Source organism: Lutra lutra, chromosome 6 (assembly GCF_902655055.1).
Source record: "Lutra lutra chromosome 6, mLutLut1.2, whole genome shotgun sequence".
Taxonomy (NCBI): domain Eukaryota; kingdom Metazoa; phylum Chordata; class Mammalia; order Carnivora; family Mustelidae; genus Lutra; species Lutra lutra.
Window position 1 is genome coordinate 127,409,061 of NC_062283.1, and position 18,602 is coordinate 127,427,662.

The following is an 18,602-nucleotide window of genomic DNA, read 5'->3' on the forward strand; positions in this document are numbered from 1 at the left end:
AGTAAGAGAACACCATAATATAAAAGAAAGCTTTTACAGCACTTGGTGACTTTCCATGGGTTTTCCGGAAAGCACATGGTTGGAAATGCTTAGCCTCATTGGTAAGTCCCTCCACTACACAACCTGAAGGGCTGCTGAGGTCCTCTGGACAAGAGGGCAGCAAATTACTGCAGGGAGCAAATGTTACCTTTCTGAAATCAATCACTGTAACTAAGCTTTACTGCTTTTGCCACTGAAAACTGAGCCTAAATAATAATTTTCATGTTTTTCACAAATTAATAACATTGCTCTCTAACAAGAAATGGCCAGGGGAATACTTATTTGGTCTCCTAGAACTCAAAAGTAGCCATTTCTAACTCAGTACCACTCTTAACACAGGCAGCTAATTCAGTGTACAGAGCACAGAGGTCTTTCTTTAGCCAACATCCTCAAATAAAAAGCCTACTCTTAAATCAGCCCTTCTTGTAGAATTAAGGAAAAAGTATTGCTTTAGTCTAACCAAAAGGTAGCAAAAGCTGAACATAGCCGAAAGAGATGAAAAGAATTATAGTCTTATTCCCAATTCAACTGGGGGAAGTCAGAATAGCAAGCTAGCATATCTAAAGACACGATACAGTAGGTCATGATAAGGGGACAGCATATGTAGCAGAAAGTACTGGCTCAGCTGTGCTTCTCGCCAGCTCCAGGCCTCCAACAAGTAACTGAGCCTCTGTACCTCTGTTCCTCAGCTCCAAACCTCCCACAAAGGGATTGTAAAACCCATGAGTAAAGACCAACCAAGACAACAGGTCCCTGTGGAGAGGTGGGGTAGCATGAAGAAGATGACTGTTGACAGCTTGCAACAGCGAGGTACAAGGTAGGTGGGCCTTTCTCTCTGGAAAGGTGAGGAGTGAAGGGGGAAAGAAAGAGACTGCTTGAACACAGCAGGACCTTTGTGTAACAGAGAAGAACAACAAAGGTGTGTCCTGGAAGTTCACAACGAGAAAGTGTCAAGATAAATCAACCAAATGACCTGTGTAACTTCTAATCGGAGGAAGAGATGTGATCACTACAGTAGGAAAATATATTTATTTTTTATTTATTATTATTTATAATTTATAAATTTAAGTTCATGTTAAATATTTATATTTTATATTATATTTTTATATTATATATAAATTTATAATTTATAAATTATTTGTAATCATTCAACATCATTAAATAAAGCAGTTTCAAGGGAAAAAAAAAATCTCCATGACCCCTTGGGAGATATAACATATTTGAAAAGGACTGATTGCAATAATGGCCTAGTTTTTCCTGGTTCCTTTTATCTGTTTCTCCACCCCTTGAACAGGGGCTGGCTCCGTGACTTGCTTTGGCCAACAGAATGCAGCACCATGATATAGGGCCAGCAACAAGTGCAGGTATCAAAGAGGCTTATGCCTTTTACCTCCCTGTGAGCTGCCAGGCAAACCAAGCAAGCTGGCCCGCCAGAGGAGGAGAAACCACAAGGATCGAAGCCAAAGCCCCTGACATGGGAAAGAGCCAAGCCAAAGGCCAATGGACCCATAGCTGAACACAGACACATGATAGAACTCAGCTAATATAGAAGAACTACCTGGCCAACACAAGACTCCCAAGCCAAAAAAAAAAAAAAGGATTATTATTCTAAGACACTAGTTTTGGGGTGATCTGTCATACAACAATGCTGATACAACACCCTTTGAAGAAACCTGGTTCTACACCAAACTACTTCTATGTAGGGTTTAGCCTTTCAAGTTATGTAAAGTCACACTTGTATTTCATGAGAAAGGTGCTTCACCTGCCATCTTCACTTACCATCACTTTTTCCATCCTGTTGGGGATAGGAGTTGTAGAACATCCCCTTCCCATCATGAGTCCATGCCATACAACTGAACTTGACTCTCTCGAGGACATCTGGAAGCTCTTTGGCACCATCAACTTTCATGAACTTGATTGTCACCCAGTCTGAGCCGCTGGCGCTCAGACCGTAGGCAAAATATTCCCCATCTTCACTGAAGGCATAGCCTGTGGGACACAGGAGAAATTCTCACACAGTGCCCATGGGGACACAACCCCTAGCTTTGCCTGCTGCCCTCCGTGCTGCCTGACACGTTCTCTGCCATATGTGCAAGGGAGGCAGCAAGAAGCCTGTCCTGAGGACCTCTGGGGACTGAGCCCAGGCCACACAGGAATTCGCTTCAGGAGCTTGGACAAGTGCTCCGGGTCTTAGGTTCTTCATCTGTAAAACAACGTACTGGATGGGACTACTAAGATGCTTCCATCGTTTATATTGCTATAATTCAATGAGCAGTTCAGTTAAAAGCAGAGCTCATCTGAGACTTTCAGCATATTTTATTTATACCCTAAAGAGGAGGGGAAAAGAATAAGGAAACTGCTTTTACAGTAATGACTGGATTATGACACATACCATGTAACAGAACTAAATGGAAGCCATTAAGTAATTTTTGGAATGGATTCCAAAGTATTTGAAATCACTCTTTATACCCTCATTTTCTGAGCATCGCTGGCACTCAAGGATTAATGTCGTCCACACCACCTGACCAGCACAAAGCCCAGGTAAATAAAGCCTGAGGGTTGCAGTGAAGGCTCACACAGAGCCTGTACCAAAGTAATCACGAAAAAGAAAGAAAAGCAACACCATCTATGAACTGTTACGAGTGTCTAATTCTTTAAGTCCATGACAGAATGTTCTAATCACTACAGAATGTGTGTTGAGAAATTTTCTATGTTTATATTTGCTTTTATAAAGCATATATATATGGCATTTGGTAGCAGACACGACACTGCAGATTTCCTCTTATAATATTTGTTAAACTGTACCTGGGGTTGAAAATTATACTCAGAAACCCAACTATTTTCAGAGGCTTCCTACTGTTTTACATGGAATTTCTGTTAGTGGTAAATAAATTTAAAATTTTACAAGACCTACTTACTAATCCTTTATAATTGCTATGAAGTATTCAAGCTCATCTGTATATAATACAGAGAAGAGTCTAGAAGGCAATGTGGAGAAAATACTTCTCAATCTACATAAATTATTTATATGTAATTAGAAAATTTTCAGGAAAAATTTAAATAAAAATGTTGATTTGAAATGTACAAAAAAATCATACTCTATCAAAAGAACCTATATGTTTACCCACACTGTAACTTCCCTGTATCATTTTCAGAACACTAGAAGACTGAGGCCAGGTCCCATGTCTAATTTTCCTTTTCAGCTATCAGGACCCATATGTGTGGCAGGCATTCCGTTAAAGTTATGGAAATGAACTTTTAGAGACCCTCTTATAATGAAGTTCTTCTGGATGAGTTATAAGAACTTTAATTTTAACTAAGGTTTGTTGTTAAAATTAAACAATATCCTACACCGGGCTTATTACTACACAGAACCATACATTCATTTACAACCGCAAGCTCAACTCATGGAAGAATATTCTTAGCTGCCTGGCATCTTATTTTCAATACTGATTACTTTCAACACTAATTAGATAAAGTATCATTTTTTACAAACACAAGCCTACTTAGGAAAAAGAGGGGAAGAACCACCAAATGACTGAGTGGCTTTATAAAAGGGTCTTCACAGAGTGATATGAAAACAGGGTCCTTTCATTCCCACCTAATTGATTATAGGACTAGAATGTTCTAATCACTCAACTCCACAGGGCTGAGACTTGGCCTGTGCTTTCTCTGCAAAACAGAAGATGCTATGGGGGAAATGCTGAGCCAACTTCACCAAAATCTAGGATCCTAACAAGAGATGATTCTCAGAGCATACAATTATTAAACTATAGAACCAGTGACTCGCCAGCTTCCTTCCTTAGAACTAGGGCTAATGGCACAAGCCTAGGGTAATCTTTAGGGCCTGTGGAGGAGGTTATCTCAGGGTGGGGTTATTTAGGAGACACAGGGCAACTACAGGCAAAACTTAACTGATTCAGGTTTTAAACTTGCCATCTTCAGGGAACACGGTATCAAGTTGTCTAATTTCTTACAAGACTGTGGTTTTCTACTTTTAATTCTAAAACAACTAAATTTTAAAACTTTGATCACTTCCTCTCCACCAAGGAAAGAGAGCTTATAAATATTCTTTCCTGTTGTACATTCACAGCTGGAACATTCTTCATAGAGCTTAGATTACTTATAGAAGACTTTTTTCCTAAACACAGAGAGGTCTCAGGGATTTTAGAAGCAATGGCGACGATTCTTAAATGTCTCAGAAGCCCCAGAAGCTAATTTGGGCCCAGTGTGAGTTATTCTCCAGTTCTGCTTCATGCAAACAAACATGTGGCTACTCATGTATTCTAAAGACACTGTGCAAAAATTAGTTTTCCTGATATTGCATGTGCACCTGTTCTCCAATATGGTCCATCCCGTCTGGTATTTCAGAGGGGACTAGCGGTGAGTGGGGGCCCCAGGACTGCTATGGGCTTAGCCGGGTAGCACTCACCTCGGAGCGCCACCGTACCATCGTCAGATAGGATGTTGGGGTCGAGGAATACTCGGGCTTCACCTTCTAAGGAATCCTGTACATATAATACTCGTTGGTTCTGCAAACCTGTATTGTAAAAATAGAAATACCTGGGGAACAGAGATGGTCTTTATTGAGCCGTGGAGTTTTCCATCTGTAGGGTACAATCAAAGCACAAAGAAAAGGAAAAACATACAAATGTTCATTTGCAAACAGGCCAAGCCAGGGACATGGGGACTAGGATGGAAGGTCCCACCACCTCCCTGTAATTAGAGTATGGTACCTGAATTAAGTATTGGAATAATTTATTGTAACCCTGCATATTAGCTAAATGGGGACAAATCAAGACTGCTTCATTTGTTAGAACTAAAACGGATCATCAAATAAAGCAGTAACTTTTTCTTTTCAATGGAGAAGAAAGCAGATCTTCTAAAATGAAATGCTGGATCCTTCCCTAGACAGGCTGCTCGGGCCGGTGTCAGCAAGCCTGCTCTGTATTGGGCAAGACTTCAAATGTTTTAGGCTTTGTGGGCCATAGAGTCTCTGTTGCTATTATTCAATTCTATAGTTGTACAAAAGCAGCTATGGATGATAGATAAGTGAATGGACATTTCTGTGTGCCATTTCAATTTAACTACCAAAACAAGCAGCAGGAAGGGTTAGGCATGTAGATTGTACCTTGCTGATGTATGTGTGCATGTGCGTGTGAGTGAGAGAGAGAGAGAGAGGAGGGTCTAAGAAATTCTCAAGTAAATTTGTGGTGGTGGTTCCACCGAGACTTAAAAAAAGAACAAGAGAATATGTTTACGTTGGTGTGAAAGAGAGAGGAACAAAGAAGTGAATAGGTGCCACCTCCTGGTCCACTTCCACTCTGGGATGGAAGAAATCCATATAATAAAAGCTTTCCTAGTAGTAGAAACCAAAGAGAAGTTAAGAGGCAAATCCCCACTGCTGTCTACAAATGCTGCTAGCCCAAATATTAGCCATAAGACAACAATAATTTCCTGTAATCTAGAGTTGCTTTCCTAGGAAATACCTGTACTAAATTTCTTAAATCATGATTTTAAGAATATGGACAACAGACCAAAAAAACAGTATTCTCATACTCAAGCACAGAAGCTAGTCAATTTCATAATGGACTGATTTTATAAACTGATAAGTTATTTAGAATTTGTATTTTAAGATTTAAGAAAGCATTCTATTAGAAAAGTAACAAGAAAATTAAATAAAACCTCACATACCGTTTTCCTTTCTTGAAGTGGCAACTATACTTGGGATAGTCATACAGTTCAGTCATTCTCTCTTTGTATAACCCTCTGATAGGACATTGCTCAAGGAACGGCACAGTAATCTTGTTCTGGGCCTCGACAAAAGCCTGTGGAGAAAATGTAAATGGACAAAGCAAGTTAGATATAAAATTTTCTATGTGGAGTGCTATCCACTGATACATATCCACGAAAGCGTATTCTTCCCTCAATAAACACTAACTAGTCCTTACGTGGCACTACGTACTATTAACTCATCTAGAATTTAACAATAATCTTACGGAGAAGGTTCTTTTATTAGCCCCGTGTTACAGATGGGGAAACGGAGTCTCAGAGTAGATGAAAAACTGCCCAACATCACACAGCTAGGAAGTCCCCGAGTTGGCTCCTGCATCTACCCTCTTAACCAACACACTCTACTGTGCTAAGATCAGGTAGGCAGTGAGCTACATCCACATTACACCAAGGTCCTGCTCTTCTTAGTCAGCGGCCTGTGGTCCCCAAAACCATCAGTGTTAAAGAAAGTAATACCTAGGTGCTATTTTACCAATTTTACCAATCTAAGACCCATTACCTTGTCATTTGTCAACTTCAGAGAATCTTACTAATATTTGAAACTAAAGAATATTTTTTAAAGATTATTTATTTATTTGCAAGAGAGAGAGTGCAAGTGAGAGAGCGAGAGCACAAGCAGGGGGAGCAGCAGGCAGAGCGAGAAGCAGGCTCCCTGCTGAGCAAGGAGCCCGAAGTGGACTTGGTCTCAGGACCCTGGGATCATGACCTGAGCCGAATGCAGCCACTTAACTGACTGAGCCACCTAGGTGTCCCTAAAGAATATTTTTTAAAAGTTGGAGAATGGGGTAGGGGTGTGGTGCCCAAGTGGCTCAGTCAGTTAAGCATATGCCTTCGGCTCGGGTCATGATCGCAGGATACTGGGATTGAGTCCCGAGTTGGTCTGCCCGCTCAGCAGGGAGCCTGCTTCTCCCTCTCCCTCTCCCTCTGCCTACTGCTCCCCCTGCTTGTGCTCTTTCTGTCAGATAAATAAATAAAATCTTTAAGAAAACAATGGGAGAATGGTGGCATTAAATGAGAGTATCTATGGCAGTGGTTTGCAAGAAGGGCAAGAGATTGTATGCAAGAAGCCAGGGGACCCTGGCAGCAAAGGCAGGGCCCGGGGCAGGTTTTACAACCGATCAACTGTTTCCAAGCAAGCCTTATTTGTAACTTAGCAGTTAGAAAGTTCTTTGTACTATAAAAGCTTGGACTCGGAATAATTCACGTCTGGCTATTAGCAAGAAATGAAATAAGAGTAAGTGTATCAGCTCTAAATTCAACTGAAGGTTTAACCCCATGTCTGCAAACAAGTCCTCAGAAGAAAACTTCAAGAAATTAAGAACACAATCCACTTTGAATGGCAGACAAAAATGCGTTTTTATCAGACTCTACTTTTGGGTGGATCCTCAAGGGCCTCGCCTAACTCAAAACGATCTTCAGATGGGATCTCCCACACAAACCAACAACTCTGCTCTGGAGAACCATGATTCTGTTCTGAGGAAAAGCTGTTCTAAAATGCATTAATACTTAAAATGTGCTTGCAAATAACAAAGAGTGGAAAGTATGACTAAAATGATGAACAACCTTTTTTGCAAGAGGATCAATTGAAGGAAAATAAAACTATTATGGGTCACATTTCTTATTTCATCCAGACAGAAAATAAAATGTACTGAGTCGCAAAGAAATATACTTCCAGCTGCCATCCACTAGGGACTGGCAAGCTTCGCCCTGGTCTGGGTGAGCTAGTAACGGTTTCTATAATTTTCAAGAGTCGGAAAAAAAACCAAAAACCTGACAGAGACCCCTACATGGCTCATAACATCAAAAATATTTAATATGTGGTCCTTTGTAGAAAAAGTTTGGTCTTTTATAGAAAAAGATTAGTGCACGGCTGTGAAGCCCCTCTGGGGCAGCCTTGCGGAGATCCCAAAGTGTGTGCAAGAGCCTTACCTGACTTCATGATGGAAGGAAATGCCATGTCTCCTTTCCAGACGTGGAAATGGAGGCCTGTGGTACTGAAGTCATCTGGTCAAGGTCACGCAGTGACTCAGCCATGGCACTGAAGTGGAATTATGATTGACCTTTGAACACCACGGGTGTAAACCATGCAGGACCACTTATTTGTGGACTTTTTACAGTCCTGTAAATGTATTTCCTCTTCCTCATGCTTTTCTTAATAACTATTTACTTTTCTCTAGCTCACTTTACTGTAAGAATACGGTATATAATACATACTAATGCACAAATATGTGTTCATCAACTATTGATGCTATCGGTAAGGCTTCCAGCCAACAGTGGGCTATCAGTAGTTGAGTCTGGGGGGGAGTCAACCTTGTGGGGGTGGGCCCTCCATCTCCTACTTTAAGGGTCATGGTACTCTATACCAGTCACAGTAGGAGCGACTGCAGGCCTGATTCCGGATGTGGGCTAAGAAAAAGCAGACAACAGTGGGGAAAGGGCAGCCTGGCCTCGGATGATTTCCCTGACCCGGGTCAGGCAGGGCTGGACAGGCACATCAGGGTACTGGAGCTTCAGCAAGGACTTACTGAGAACCTCATGTGCATCAGCACTAGTCCTGGCATTGTGGGTAGAGGGGTGACAAGTTTAGGACCTGCTCCCTACCATCGTGGAGTGTGCTCCCTACCATTGTGGAGTGAACATTCTACCAGGAGACACAAAACACCAGCCAGAGGATTAGAGAGAACGCTGAGTCCCAAGGACATACATGGAGGGCAATCATGTGCATCTGCAACCAGAGCTTGCCCAGAAGCGTCTGCTGCCTGGCCGGCTGTGATGAGGCAGAGAGACTGAGAGGGAGAGCTCTAAGCAGCTGGACTTCACTGCGACAGGTTTGTTACATTTTACAAAAATATCAACCCACTATAGTTTGGAAATTTAAAAACCATCATTTACCACATATCCTGGGAAGCACTGAGGAGGACAGTTATGTCAGGAAGGGTGGCCAGGAGGCCCTTCTGAGGAGGTTTTGAAGAAAGGTCTGCTAGGGGAGAGGGAGCAGCCATGCAAAGACAGGAGCAGCATTTCAGACCAACGAAGAGCAAATGCAGGGCCCTGGAGGGTAGGAGCTTGACAGGCGTGACGGAGAGGAGGGAGGTCAGTGAGGCTGGAAATGAGTGATAGGGAGCCAAGACCCAGGACGGAGCTGACTATGTAATACCTGGAGAGCAGTTAGGAATTTGAATCTTCATTCTAGGTGAAAACAAGCTATGATTAGGAAAGGAGATAGTTCTATATCTGGTTTATCTTTAAAAACAAATCAAAACAAAACAAAAACTAGCCTTGCTTTGGGTGAAGTATAGACCAGGGGAGTTAAAGTGGAGGTCAGGATGGTGGGCCAGTGGTTGGTGAGAGCCGAGGCCAAGTGAAAGGGCTGGTCGCTAAAACCACCAGGAACAACCACCGTAGTGGCATGGGGACAGAGAAAAATGGGCACAGTGCATGTTAGTGTGTAGATATGATGGCTATTCCCACAAGGGCCTCATCTGAACATTGTAGATACTTAGGGCTCCCACCCTGGGATCCCAGCATGCTGAGGGTCTCGGCTGGCGCCTCTTCTTCCACTGAGAGGCCTCTCAGGAGGGCACCCTACAGGCTTGGTTTCCCTTATCCTTCTGGTTTGTGCTTGTCTGAGGCTGATCTAGACCTTATCCTGGTCTAGTAGGACCATGGAGGGTCCAAGAGACAGAGGTGGCTCAGTTCGTTGTCTTTGGAAAGGTGGAATGGAACTGCATTCTTCAACCGCTTCTCCATCTCACATGGCTTCTGTTGGATGCTTCACGACGGTGAAGCTGCAGCCCCAGAATCCAGCTCACACAGGAGCAGACGCTTTGGCTTTTCTCAATTCAAATGTTCATAAAACTGAGGCGCCAGGCAAATAATGCCACTAAATAACGAAACAATTCAAGGATTATTGTGACCAATTCTGTCACCCCCAGCCCACAGATGTTAATTTACTCTAAATAGAGAATATTTGGAGACTCTTCCCTTCCAAGTCAAATATCTATACATAAAACCAAACAGTGATCAAATTCCTCAAAGTCTCAAGTTCTTCCTTCATGCACTTCTCTATAACTTGAGCAAATCCTCTTCATGATGAAGGTGGCAAGTTTTCTGTAGGAGGGCTTGTGAAATTTAGGGTTCCCTGTGCTGTCAATATGATTTCTGATATTTTAATCAGAAAAATACCTTCTTGGTGACTTATGGATTAAATTCTCTGGCTTCCTGGTCTCAACATTAGAACAAATCAGGGAGAAAAGGAGTAAAGACAGGGAAGAAACTGGAGGATTTCCACGATGATGAAGCAGCAGGGAGAGGAGAGTTAGAATTCTTGTCGTTCCTCCAGAAGCCTCACTGTCCACGGTCACTCTCCAGAGTTCTGTTAGAGTGACTGGATTCTAGAAGTCCATCAGTGACGCCTGTGGCTGAGCCTCTGAAGACCAACAGCTTAGATTTTATCGCCGTGGATGAATCTGAACACATCGAATAGCTGCTCAAATACTAAGAAACCCTACTCACATCTGCTTTTGCCCCAAATGTCAGGAAGCTCCACCAGCAAAGCAACGTTTCAGTTTTGTACAAGGAGTTAGTTCTAGAGACCCGCTGTACAGCCCGTACCTATAGTCAACAGTATGGTACATGCACACACAGCAATGTCAGAGGGCAGGTGCCGTATGACATGTTCTCATGCTCATGAAAGAAAAATGAAAAGCCACCTGGCAAAGGGTCACTCTGGTGGGAAGCTGGAGATTCTTTACCCCACCTGTCTTCAGAAAGAATTTCTTCAGGCTGTCCTCACATGTCCTGTATTTTAATCCATAAATACCTCAAGTCTTTTCATAAGTACAATGCATATGTGTATGAGCAACATGACGCATCCATTTAGTTACTCATTATATATACACAAAACACCACAATTAATGTAAGATTAAACAGATGGTTCAGGGATAAGGGTTAGTGCTGCAGGAGAACAAATAAAGGGGAAACTGCTTCCAGGACGGGGCAGAGGTGCAGGGGACTGGGGCACACAGGTGTTAAGAGAACCAGACACCGACTTGGGCATGGCTTTCAACCTCCACTCTTCCCACATATATGAAAAAAACTAGGGATAGTGCTATGCACATCCCACAAAGTTTGAACACATGGATGTGTGTGTGTATGAATATAAATGAATATAAATATACACAAATTTAACACATATATATAAATATAAACATATATAAATGAATGACCCAGTTAAAGCAACTCTCAGGGGCTTCTGGGGAAAATGGCTGGTGTCAGAGCAAGGCCTGACAGAAAACCACGGTCCCAGCCCAGTGAAGGGCTGAGCTCTTTCTGGAGGCCAGAGGGAGAAGCTTATGTGGATCCCCTGTCACTGCTGGGAGTGTAGCAAAATTCAGAAATGACCCTCCAAGTGCAGGGATCCACCTATTAAAAAGGAAGCCAAAGGGTGGCAAAGCTCCTTCCTGAGGCCACAGGACCCAGGGCCAGGAGGCCACCCCAGGAGGGCTGGACAGTCACACAGAACACTGAAGGCAGGTTATGCCAAGCAGAAAATTAGATGCAGCTGCTTCAGGAAACACATCTAGAAATTTAACAGAATGGAATAATGTACTTTACAAGGCGAATATGAGGAATGAATTACCAATAAATAAATAAATAAATAAATAAAGAGCAAGAGCGAAAGAGAGAGGAGTGGTCCATATTTTCCAGTACTCCCTGAGCATTTATGAAAATTAGCAGGATCTCAGATGACAAAGGAAATCTTAAATCTCAAGAACGAAAGCTGGTTTAGGTCATAATTGTAACCACAATGCCATTAACCTCAACTAAGTGAGGTGCCTTTCTCTTCCTGGCCCCCAAATCCCATTACTCATTCCCAAGGAGCAGAAACACTGAACTCAAGTGGTGAGAACCCCAAATCCATTGGGCTCGCCTTTTCACATTAAAATCCCAGAGCAGGTCCACCTCTTCCTCTGGGCCCATCTGCCCTCAGGTGAGGAAGGCTCACGCTGAGCTTCCAGCAGCACATGATTCACAGAGCAGGTGGGCATTCCAGAAGCCCAGACACATCTCCTTCCACCTTCTCTACCTGTCCCATATGTGCAAATCGGTTTGACCTCACAATCCAGTCTTGTTCTCCAATCTAGTCACTACCAGAGAGTCCATTCCATGCTGAACTTTCACACCATTTGGCTCAGTCCTTTGGTACACATGCTCCTAAGCAGAAGCCTGACAAGGACACAGGGTACCTCAAATCCAAACCTAACTAAAAACCTGACTATGAAGAGGTTAAGTGCATACACATCCTCTCTTGAACAACTATTTTATCAATGAGGGAATCCAAACAACAATAAGAATATTTAGAAAACAAGAAAAAATGAGGCTATTAAGAATTAAAATTCATACCCAAGTTTTGTAGCAACATGGACGGGACTGGAAGAGATTATGCTGAGTGAAATAAGTCAAGCAGAGAGAGTCAATTATCATATGGTTTCACTTATTTGTGGAGCATAACAAATAGCATGGAGGACAAGGGGAGATGGAGAGGAGAAGGGAGTTGAGGGAAATTGGAAGGGGAGGTGAACCATGAGAGACTATGGACTCTGAAAAACGATCTGAGAATTTTGAAGGGGTGGGGGGTGGGAGGTTGGGGGCACCAGGTGGTGGGTATTGTAGAGGGCACGGATTGCATGGAGCACTGGGTGTGGTGCAAAAATAATGAATACTGTTATGCTGAAAAAATAAAAAAAAAACTAAAAAAAAAAAAAAGAATTAAAATTCATGAGATGTGGCAAAACATTTGGAGGTGATAGCTATTTCTTGTTGGTAACTTGGAGGAGGCCCGCTGAGGGTGTGGGGGAGGGGAGCGTGACCTCTACCGGCCCTCCAAGTACCCCTCCCCTAGATCCAGGGGCTGATCTGGGCACAGGTGAGGTGCTCTGTATGTGAATAAAAAGGCTGGGTCTGGAAAGTGACAGTTAGGTTTGCAGGAAGTTTGTGATTTACCCTCTCTCTCCACCCATCAGGTCTTACCATGTCTGGGCGCCAGTAGCTTGCACCGCCGTCTGTCCTAGATAATGTGCCTTACACCTCTGTCTGTATTCCGACTATGCTAACTCCTTTCTACATTCTTATGTAAAGAAACCCTATTCATTTTACAAGCAAAGTCTTACCATCATGTCTTCTCTATGGACAACAGTTAATAAAGTAGTCACGAGCCCAGGCAAAGCAACTAGCTATGAGGACTGAGTAAAACCTCAACAGGCAAGGCCCATCTTTCCCTACCCCATGGAAGAGGCTACTGGAAAACAATTAGAGGAAAGCAGATGATTTATAAGACAAAGAGAGATAGGCCTCCGGAAATACGTACACTACTGGATTGAGCTCTGCCCAAAGGCACGTTACACCCCGGCCACCAGTTATGGGAGCCATGCAGCTCCTTTTTTGTATGAGGTAGTAAGCTGGGCTTCAGGCACTGCTAGTCAGGAGTCCTAACGTAGCTCTTCCAGGGGTCCTGCTGTTGGCTGGGCAAGATGAGGTCAGCTGAACACGAGCAGCCCAGAAGAGGAACTGATCAGAAGTTCACACAAGTCCTGGCTGGCAAAGCCTGAAAAAAAGGTTTATCTACACGAACGCTGTCTCATCAGTAAATGAGAGAGTGAAATTAAACTAAATGTTCACATCAAGAGGTTTTAAAGTAACAAAAGAAAATAAGAAGAAATTAATGAACCAGAAAACTAAAAAGTATAACTTACAAGTCCTTGAACTACTCTTAAAAAAAAAAAACAAAAACAGATTCAACCAAAGCTCTGGCTAACCTAATCAACAAAAGGGGAGAAATGGTACAGAAATTCAAAATTAGAAATGATAAATATAGACATATATAGAGTAAATCCAATAATGTAAGAAATACTACACATAATCCACTGCTGGTCAATTTTAGAATCGTGACGAAATGGGACAACTTTCTAGGAAATACAAAGGACTAAAATTGATCCAAAAAGAAAGAAGACCTGAACAAGGTAATAACCATGAAAGAGGAAAAGAGCCCAAGAATTAATGCAGCAAAAGAACTTGTCCCCGAGAGCTCTAAATTATAACGCAGATCATTTCCGTGCTATTTCAACTGCTCTGCAATAAAGAAAATAGGAAGCGTTTATTAAGCACTGACTTGAGTCTACCACTTTGCTGCATGTTTCAAAAACAGCAGTACTTAATTTTCACCACAACCATACATGGTAGTTTTCTCCAAATTGTAGATCAGAAAATTGAAGTTCAGAGCTGTTAAAAAATATGACCAATGTCACATCTGAGGAAATTGTGACATAAAGATTCAAACCCGTCTTTCTGCCTCCAAAGCTGCTCATTAAATGACCCTACACTATTGCCTTCCCGTTAATAAACAGGTTCTAAGATCTCTACAGGTTCTCACTAGTTGCTGTGGGGAACAGGGTAGAAAGAAAATTCTAGAAGAGAGACACATTAGGAAGCTACCGAATGTCTAGGAATGCCTGCCTGAGCCAGAGCAGCGTCAGCAGAGATCTAATTTAAAAATAAATAAATAAATAAATAAATAAATAAGCAAGGCATGAGATTTTACAGAGGCAGAACTGAAACCCCCAAGAATCACACATATGACTAAACAGACAGCTGATTCGAATAGCCACAATGCTGTACAATGTTAAACAGGAGAGTCCCCGATGTCCTTATTCTAACACATGCCTTGGTTTCTCCCAATGAAGAAAGTAAGAACCACAAACACTGCCCGTCCAATCTATAAAGATGCTAGAAACAGTGAGGAATCTACTAGAACTTCGGCACCTTGAGAGCAGACCCCATATAAATCAAAGGTATTATGGCAGTTTTCCTAAGCTTTCTGGACCTTAGTTATCTGGTGAAGTGTTTGGAAAGAGATTTCTACAGCAATCAGATGCTCCAGAATTATGGCTTAGGCACTCACATTTCACTAAGTGCCCAAGGAAGGTAATTTTTTTTTTAATGACAAAGTGCTTTGTTCCCTGGACATGGCAGTGGGGGGTGGTGAATGGATTTTAGACACCTAAGTTTGGGGGCAAAAAAGAGAGGCTGGGAGAAGTCAGTTATTTCAGTTCTTCAGCTGTTAGCTCTTCACCGACAGGCTTCCCAGACACCCCAGCCTTTCTTAAGGGAACACTGTAGATGATTAAGACCAAAGCCAAGTTAATTGCCCACAGGGAAGATAACAGTGTTAAATGTATTTAAGCAATTTAAAGTATTTCATCAGTGGTCTGGGGCCTGCTTTTCTAAAATGGAGCTTTCCCTGATGGTGAACACAGGGGGCTAGTGTCCCAAACTCTACTCAGATGTGGCTCAGCCTCCTTTCAGCACTGACCTATAGCAGCTCAAAGGTTAAGTGGCTTGCTCAACCCCAAATCACTGGTTCACCTGTGCTGGCATCTAAATTCCCTGCCCACAGGGGCCACATCTGTCTCGCACAGGTCAACATAGGCTAGGGGGCGTTGGAGAGGGACAAACCCCCATGGAGTGGAAAAGAGGGTGAAACCCACAGACCTGTGACGTCTGGGACAGCCAGCATCCATTCTCCTTTTCCAGCGTCCTTCCTTCTTAACAAATAGTAACTCCAGGTGGCTTTCAATGTTACAGATGCCAAAGAGGGTCCCTGGGGCTTCTACCAAATTTCTGGAGGCCAGAGTTCAGCCAAGGAAAGACTGATCATATATCTGGAGTTTGGTCAATCAAACCTCCCTCTCTTGGGACAGTCACAACGCAAGGGACAGAGGGTTGAATGAAGATCATTGATATCATTAACAGTGCTGGGTGAAAAGTGGAAATTCCTGCCACAGAGCCCTACGACTATCTGGTTCTTGCCTATTCTAAGCCTAGCCCTTCAGTCCGCCCCAGGAGCTGTCCTCATCCTTGCCATAAACTCCCTATTCACTGAAGTTGGCCAGAATCCATTTCTGCTGCTTGCATCAAAACCCTGGTTACGGAAGGCACGAGGAGAGAGAAAAAGAAGGGAGCCAGCAGTACTTAGAAAAGAGGATGGTCCATTACCAGCAACTTCCTCAGACTTTTTTTCTTTTTTTAAGAAAGAGAGTGGAGTAGAGGGAGGCAGAGAGAGAGAGAATCTTAAGCAGGTTCCATTCCCAGCACAGAGCTGGACACGGAGCTTCATTTCATGACCGTGAGATCATGACCTGAGCTGAAGTCGAGTCAGACGCTCAACCGACTGAGCCACCCACACGCCCCATTTCCTCATACTTTTGATGATTATCCCATCCACAGATCAAAAGGAAGTTGTTCCCCACTTACATATTTCATCTGTGGATTTATGAGAAGTATGTTTACAAAGTACCATAAGGTAAACATTTCCAAAGGAGGTGGTGAGATATTTAATACAAGTCTTGGAGATTGACATAATATGTGGTAACATATTTACCTAAGGCATTTCCTGTTTCCACTCAAGAATGGACAGCATAGGAGTAATTCTGAATCCAGGCCCTTACACGAAACATCAATGAACGGGTAGAAGGGTGTTTTACAGGCCAGCTTTGCTTGTGGAGTTCACAAGGTCCCAATTAAAAGGGGTTCCACCTTTAAGGTAATCTTTGCCCTTTGTTGAATCGTCATGCTTTAGAACACAGAAGCCTCACTTAAGAGGTCATAGTTCCCTGGAAAAACACCAGCATCCAGAATGTCAAGCACATTTTTTTGAAAGACGTAAGCTTCCAAAGGAAAATCCTGCTTAGTTTCCTGGATGAAAATAAAGAGAACAATCTTGAAGTTGGACATTCTGACTAAGGAGCTGGAGCACTCAAGTCTGAAGGTCCAGCGCTCAGGCCTGTTAAGCAGCAGCGCCCCACGCTGCACCATCTTTGCAAGACCTGTACTGTGTATGGAAAGCGAAATCTTCTGTGCATTTGCTGACTTGAAGGCCACGAACACCTTGGAAGCCAGATGAACTGATTATGATCATACTCGTTTTAGACATGAAAAAAAGGAATCCGGGCTAGGGTAGCCTGCCATGGTCAGAGCACAAGAAAATGGAAGCAAAAGAGCTCTGATTTGTGTGTTGACTCCAGTCCCATTTGGCAAATGCCCTCTGCCTCCACACGGCCTCCCAGCAGAAAGGTCATGAGGAAGACCAGCCACCCACAGGGTGAAGGCACTAGTCGCGAAGAAGATACTCATGGCCTGTCCTGAAGTCTCCAGAGAACACGGGAAACGCAAACCAGTCTTTTACGCTTTCAATTAATTTCCAGTAAACTTTATCTGCTGCCTTCTGGCTCAGAGACACTGAATTCGCCCTTCACAACACGGGAAGTCCTGGGGACAGGCTTCTACTCCGTCGGCTCTGCAGCCTGGCAGCACAGTGGCCCGACACACAAATGCAGCTGGGCAGAGGAGTCTTGCCTCCCAGCTCCACTCTGGCTCTTCCACAGGTTGGCTCTGGCTCCGGACTAGGAAGCACAGTGCCCAGGGAGATGGAGGCCAGACCGCTACCAGAACAGAGCAGGAACTCCTCACACCACATGCTCTTAGGGTCTTAGGGTTAACCTTCAACAATGAAAACAAAAGCAAGCAAACAAAGAAGAAAAGAGACCTCACAGTAGGCAGGAAGGATGTCTTTCTGAATGAAAGCAGGTAATGACCTCCCTACTGACCTCCGTGATACTGCAGTACCTACACTGAAATTCTAGCCTCCTTCAATATCCTAGAGATGATCAGAAGTCCTCTAAGATTTAAATCTTGCCTGCCACGGAAGGAAACAGTGCAAGGACAGGGGAAGAGAAAGGTGACATGCCCAGCTGTCTTACTCTGGAAGACTAAATGACTCCTGCTTTCCTCTCTATGTTTCCTAGCCCCTTATTGGCAGATGTCGTGAGCCAGCAACCTGTAACTAACTCTTCAGGCCAATGGGGGAACGGGAAGGAAGAGCAAATAATGTCCTAGGGAAGAAGACCTATGTTGCGTATTCCTTTGATCCTCTCTGAAACAGATGGTAATTTTATTTCATTTTATCAGAAGGCATGAATATAAATAAAAATGACTCTGGTTTTGTTGTTGCTGGTTCTTACTAGCATTCTTCTCTCATGATCCACCAAGGAAATGGAGCTGTTGTTACTCTCATTTTGCCTAGGGCAGCTCTTGGGGGAAAAAAAAAAAAAAATTGGTCATTAGATATACGCAACTGATGCTCTATACTTAGTTACTCCTGTAGCAAAGTCCCAGGACAGTTTCGGTGAGAGTCAGATCTGACAATTAGTTACAGTTAAGACAGCTATCCCTTGAAAGATATGAATTCTTCCTTCCTCTGTGTATCTCCCCTTCGGTAACTCAGTAGCAACTTCTGGAATATGCAACTAAAAAGCTGGAACCACAAAACATGGCGTGAGACCGAGAGACTCAAGAGCTCACAAGGACACTGCTTCCATCTGGACCTTGGGGCTGCAAAACTAAGCCCAAGGATGTAAAGACAGGAAGTTGTCACTATCGGGAAGGGGAGCAAACAGCGCGGTGTGGACGGACAACACCACAGCGGGTGGAGAGGCCAGGACCAATACTCATTCACTGGTCCCAGGGAGACCACCAACTCGGCCGTGAAAGCGACGGAAGCAGAGTCCAGGGAAGCAAGCAGCAGAGCAGTGCCCCAGCCGGGACACTCCACATCTCGACTCCCCCAGACGTGTGGTCCACGTGAACAGTGAAGAACACGGGGTTGGGAAGTTTCTGGATTTGACAAGTGGGTCATGGCTGCTCATGGCGGAGGC

The 18,602-nt window shown here is 43.4% G+C and overlaps 1 protein-coding gene across 2 annotated transcripts in view; it reads right to left on the minus strand.

Annotated features, from left to right (window-relative positions):
- The window catches only part of PREP (prolyl endopeptidase), a 119,803-nt gene that overhangs the window by 90,425 nt on the left and 10,776 nt on the right, over nucleotides 1-18,602 (minus strand). For both annotated transcript variants that reach the window (XM_047732078.1, XM_047732079.1), the window contains exons 3-5: nucleotides 5,734-5,867; nucleotides 4,472-4,602; nucleotides 1,819-2,028 (exon numbers count right to left, since the gene is read on the minus strand). In XM_047732078.1, coding sequence (XP_047588034.1) covers nucleotides 1,819-2,028; nucleotides 4,472-4,602; nucleotides 5,734-5,867 — 475 coding nt within the window. The remainder of the gene's footprint in view (nucleotides 1-1,818; nucleotides 2,029-4,471; nucleotides 4,603-5,733; nucleotides 5,868-18,602) is intronic.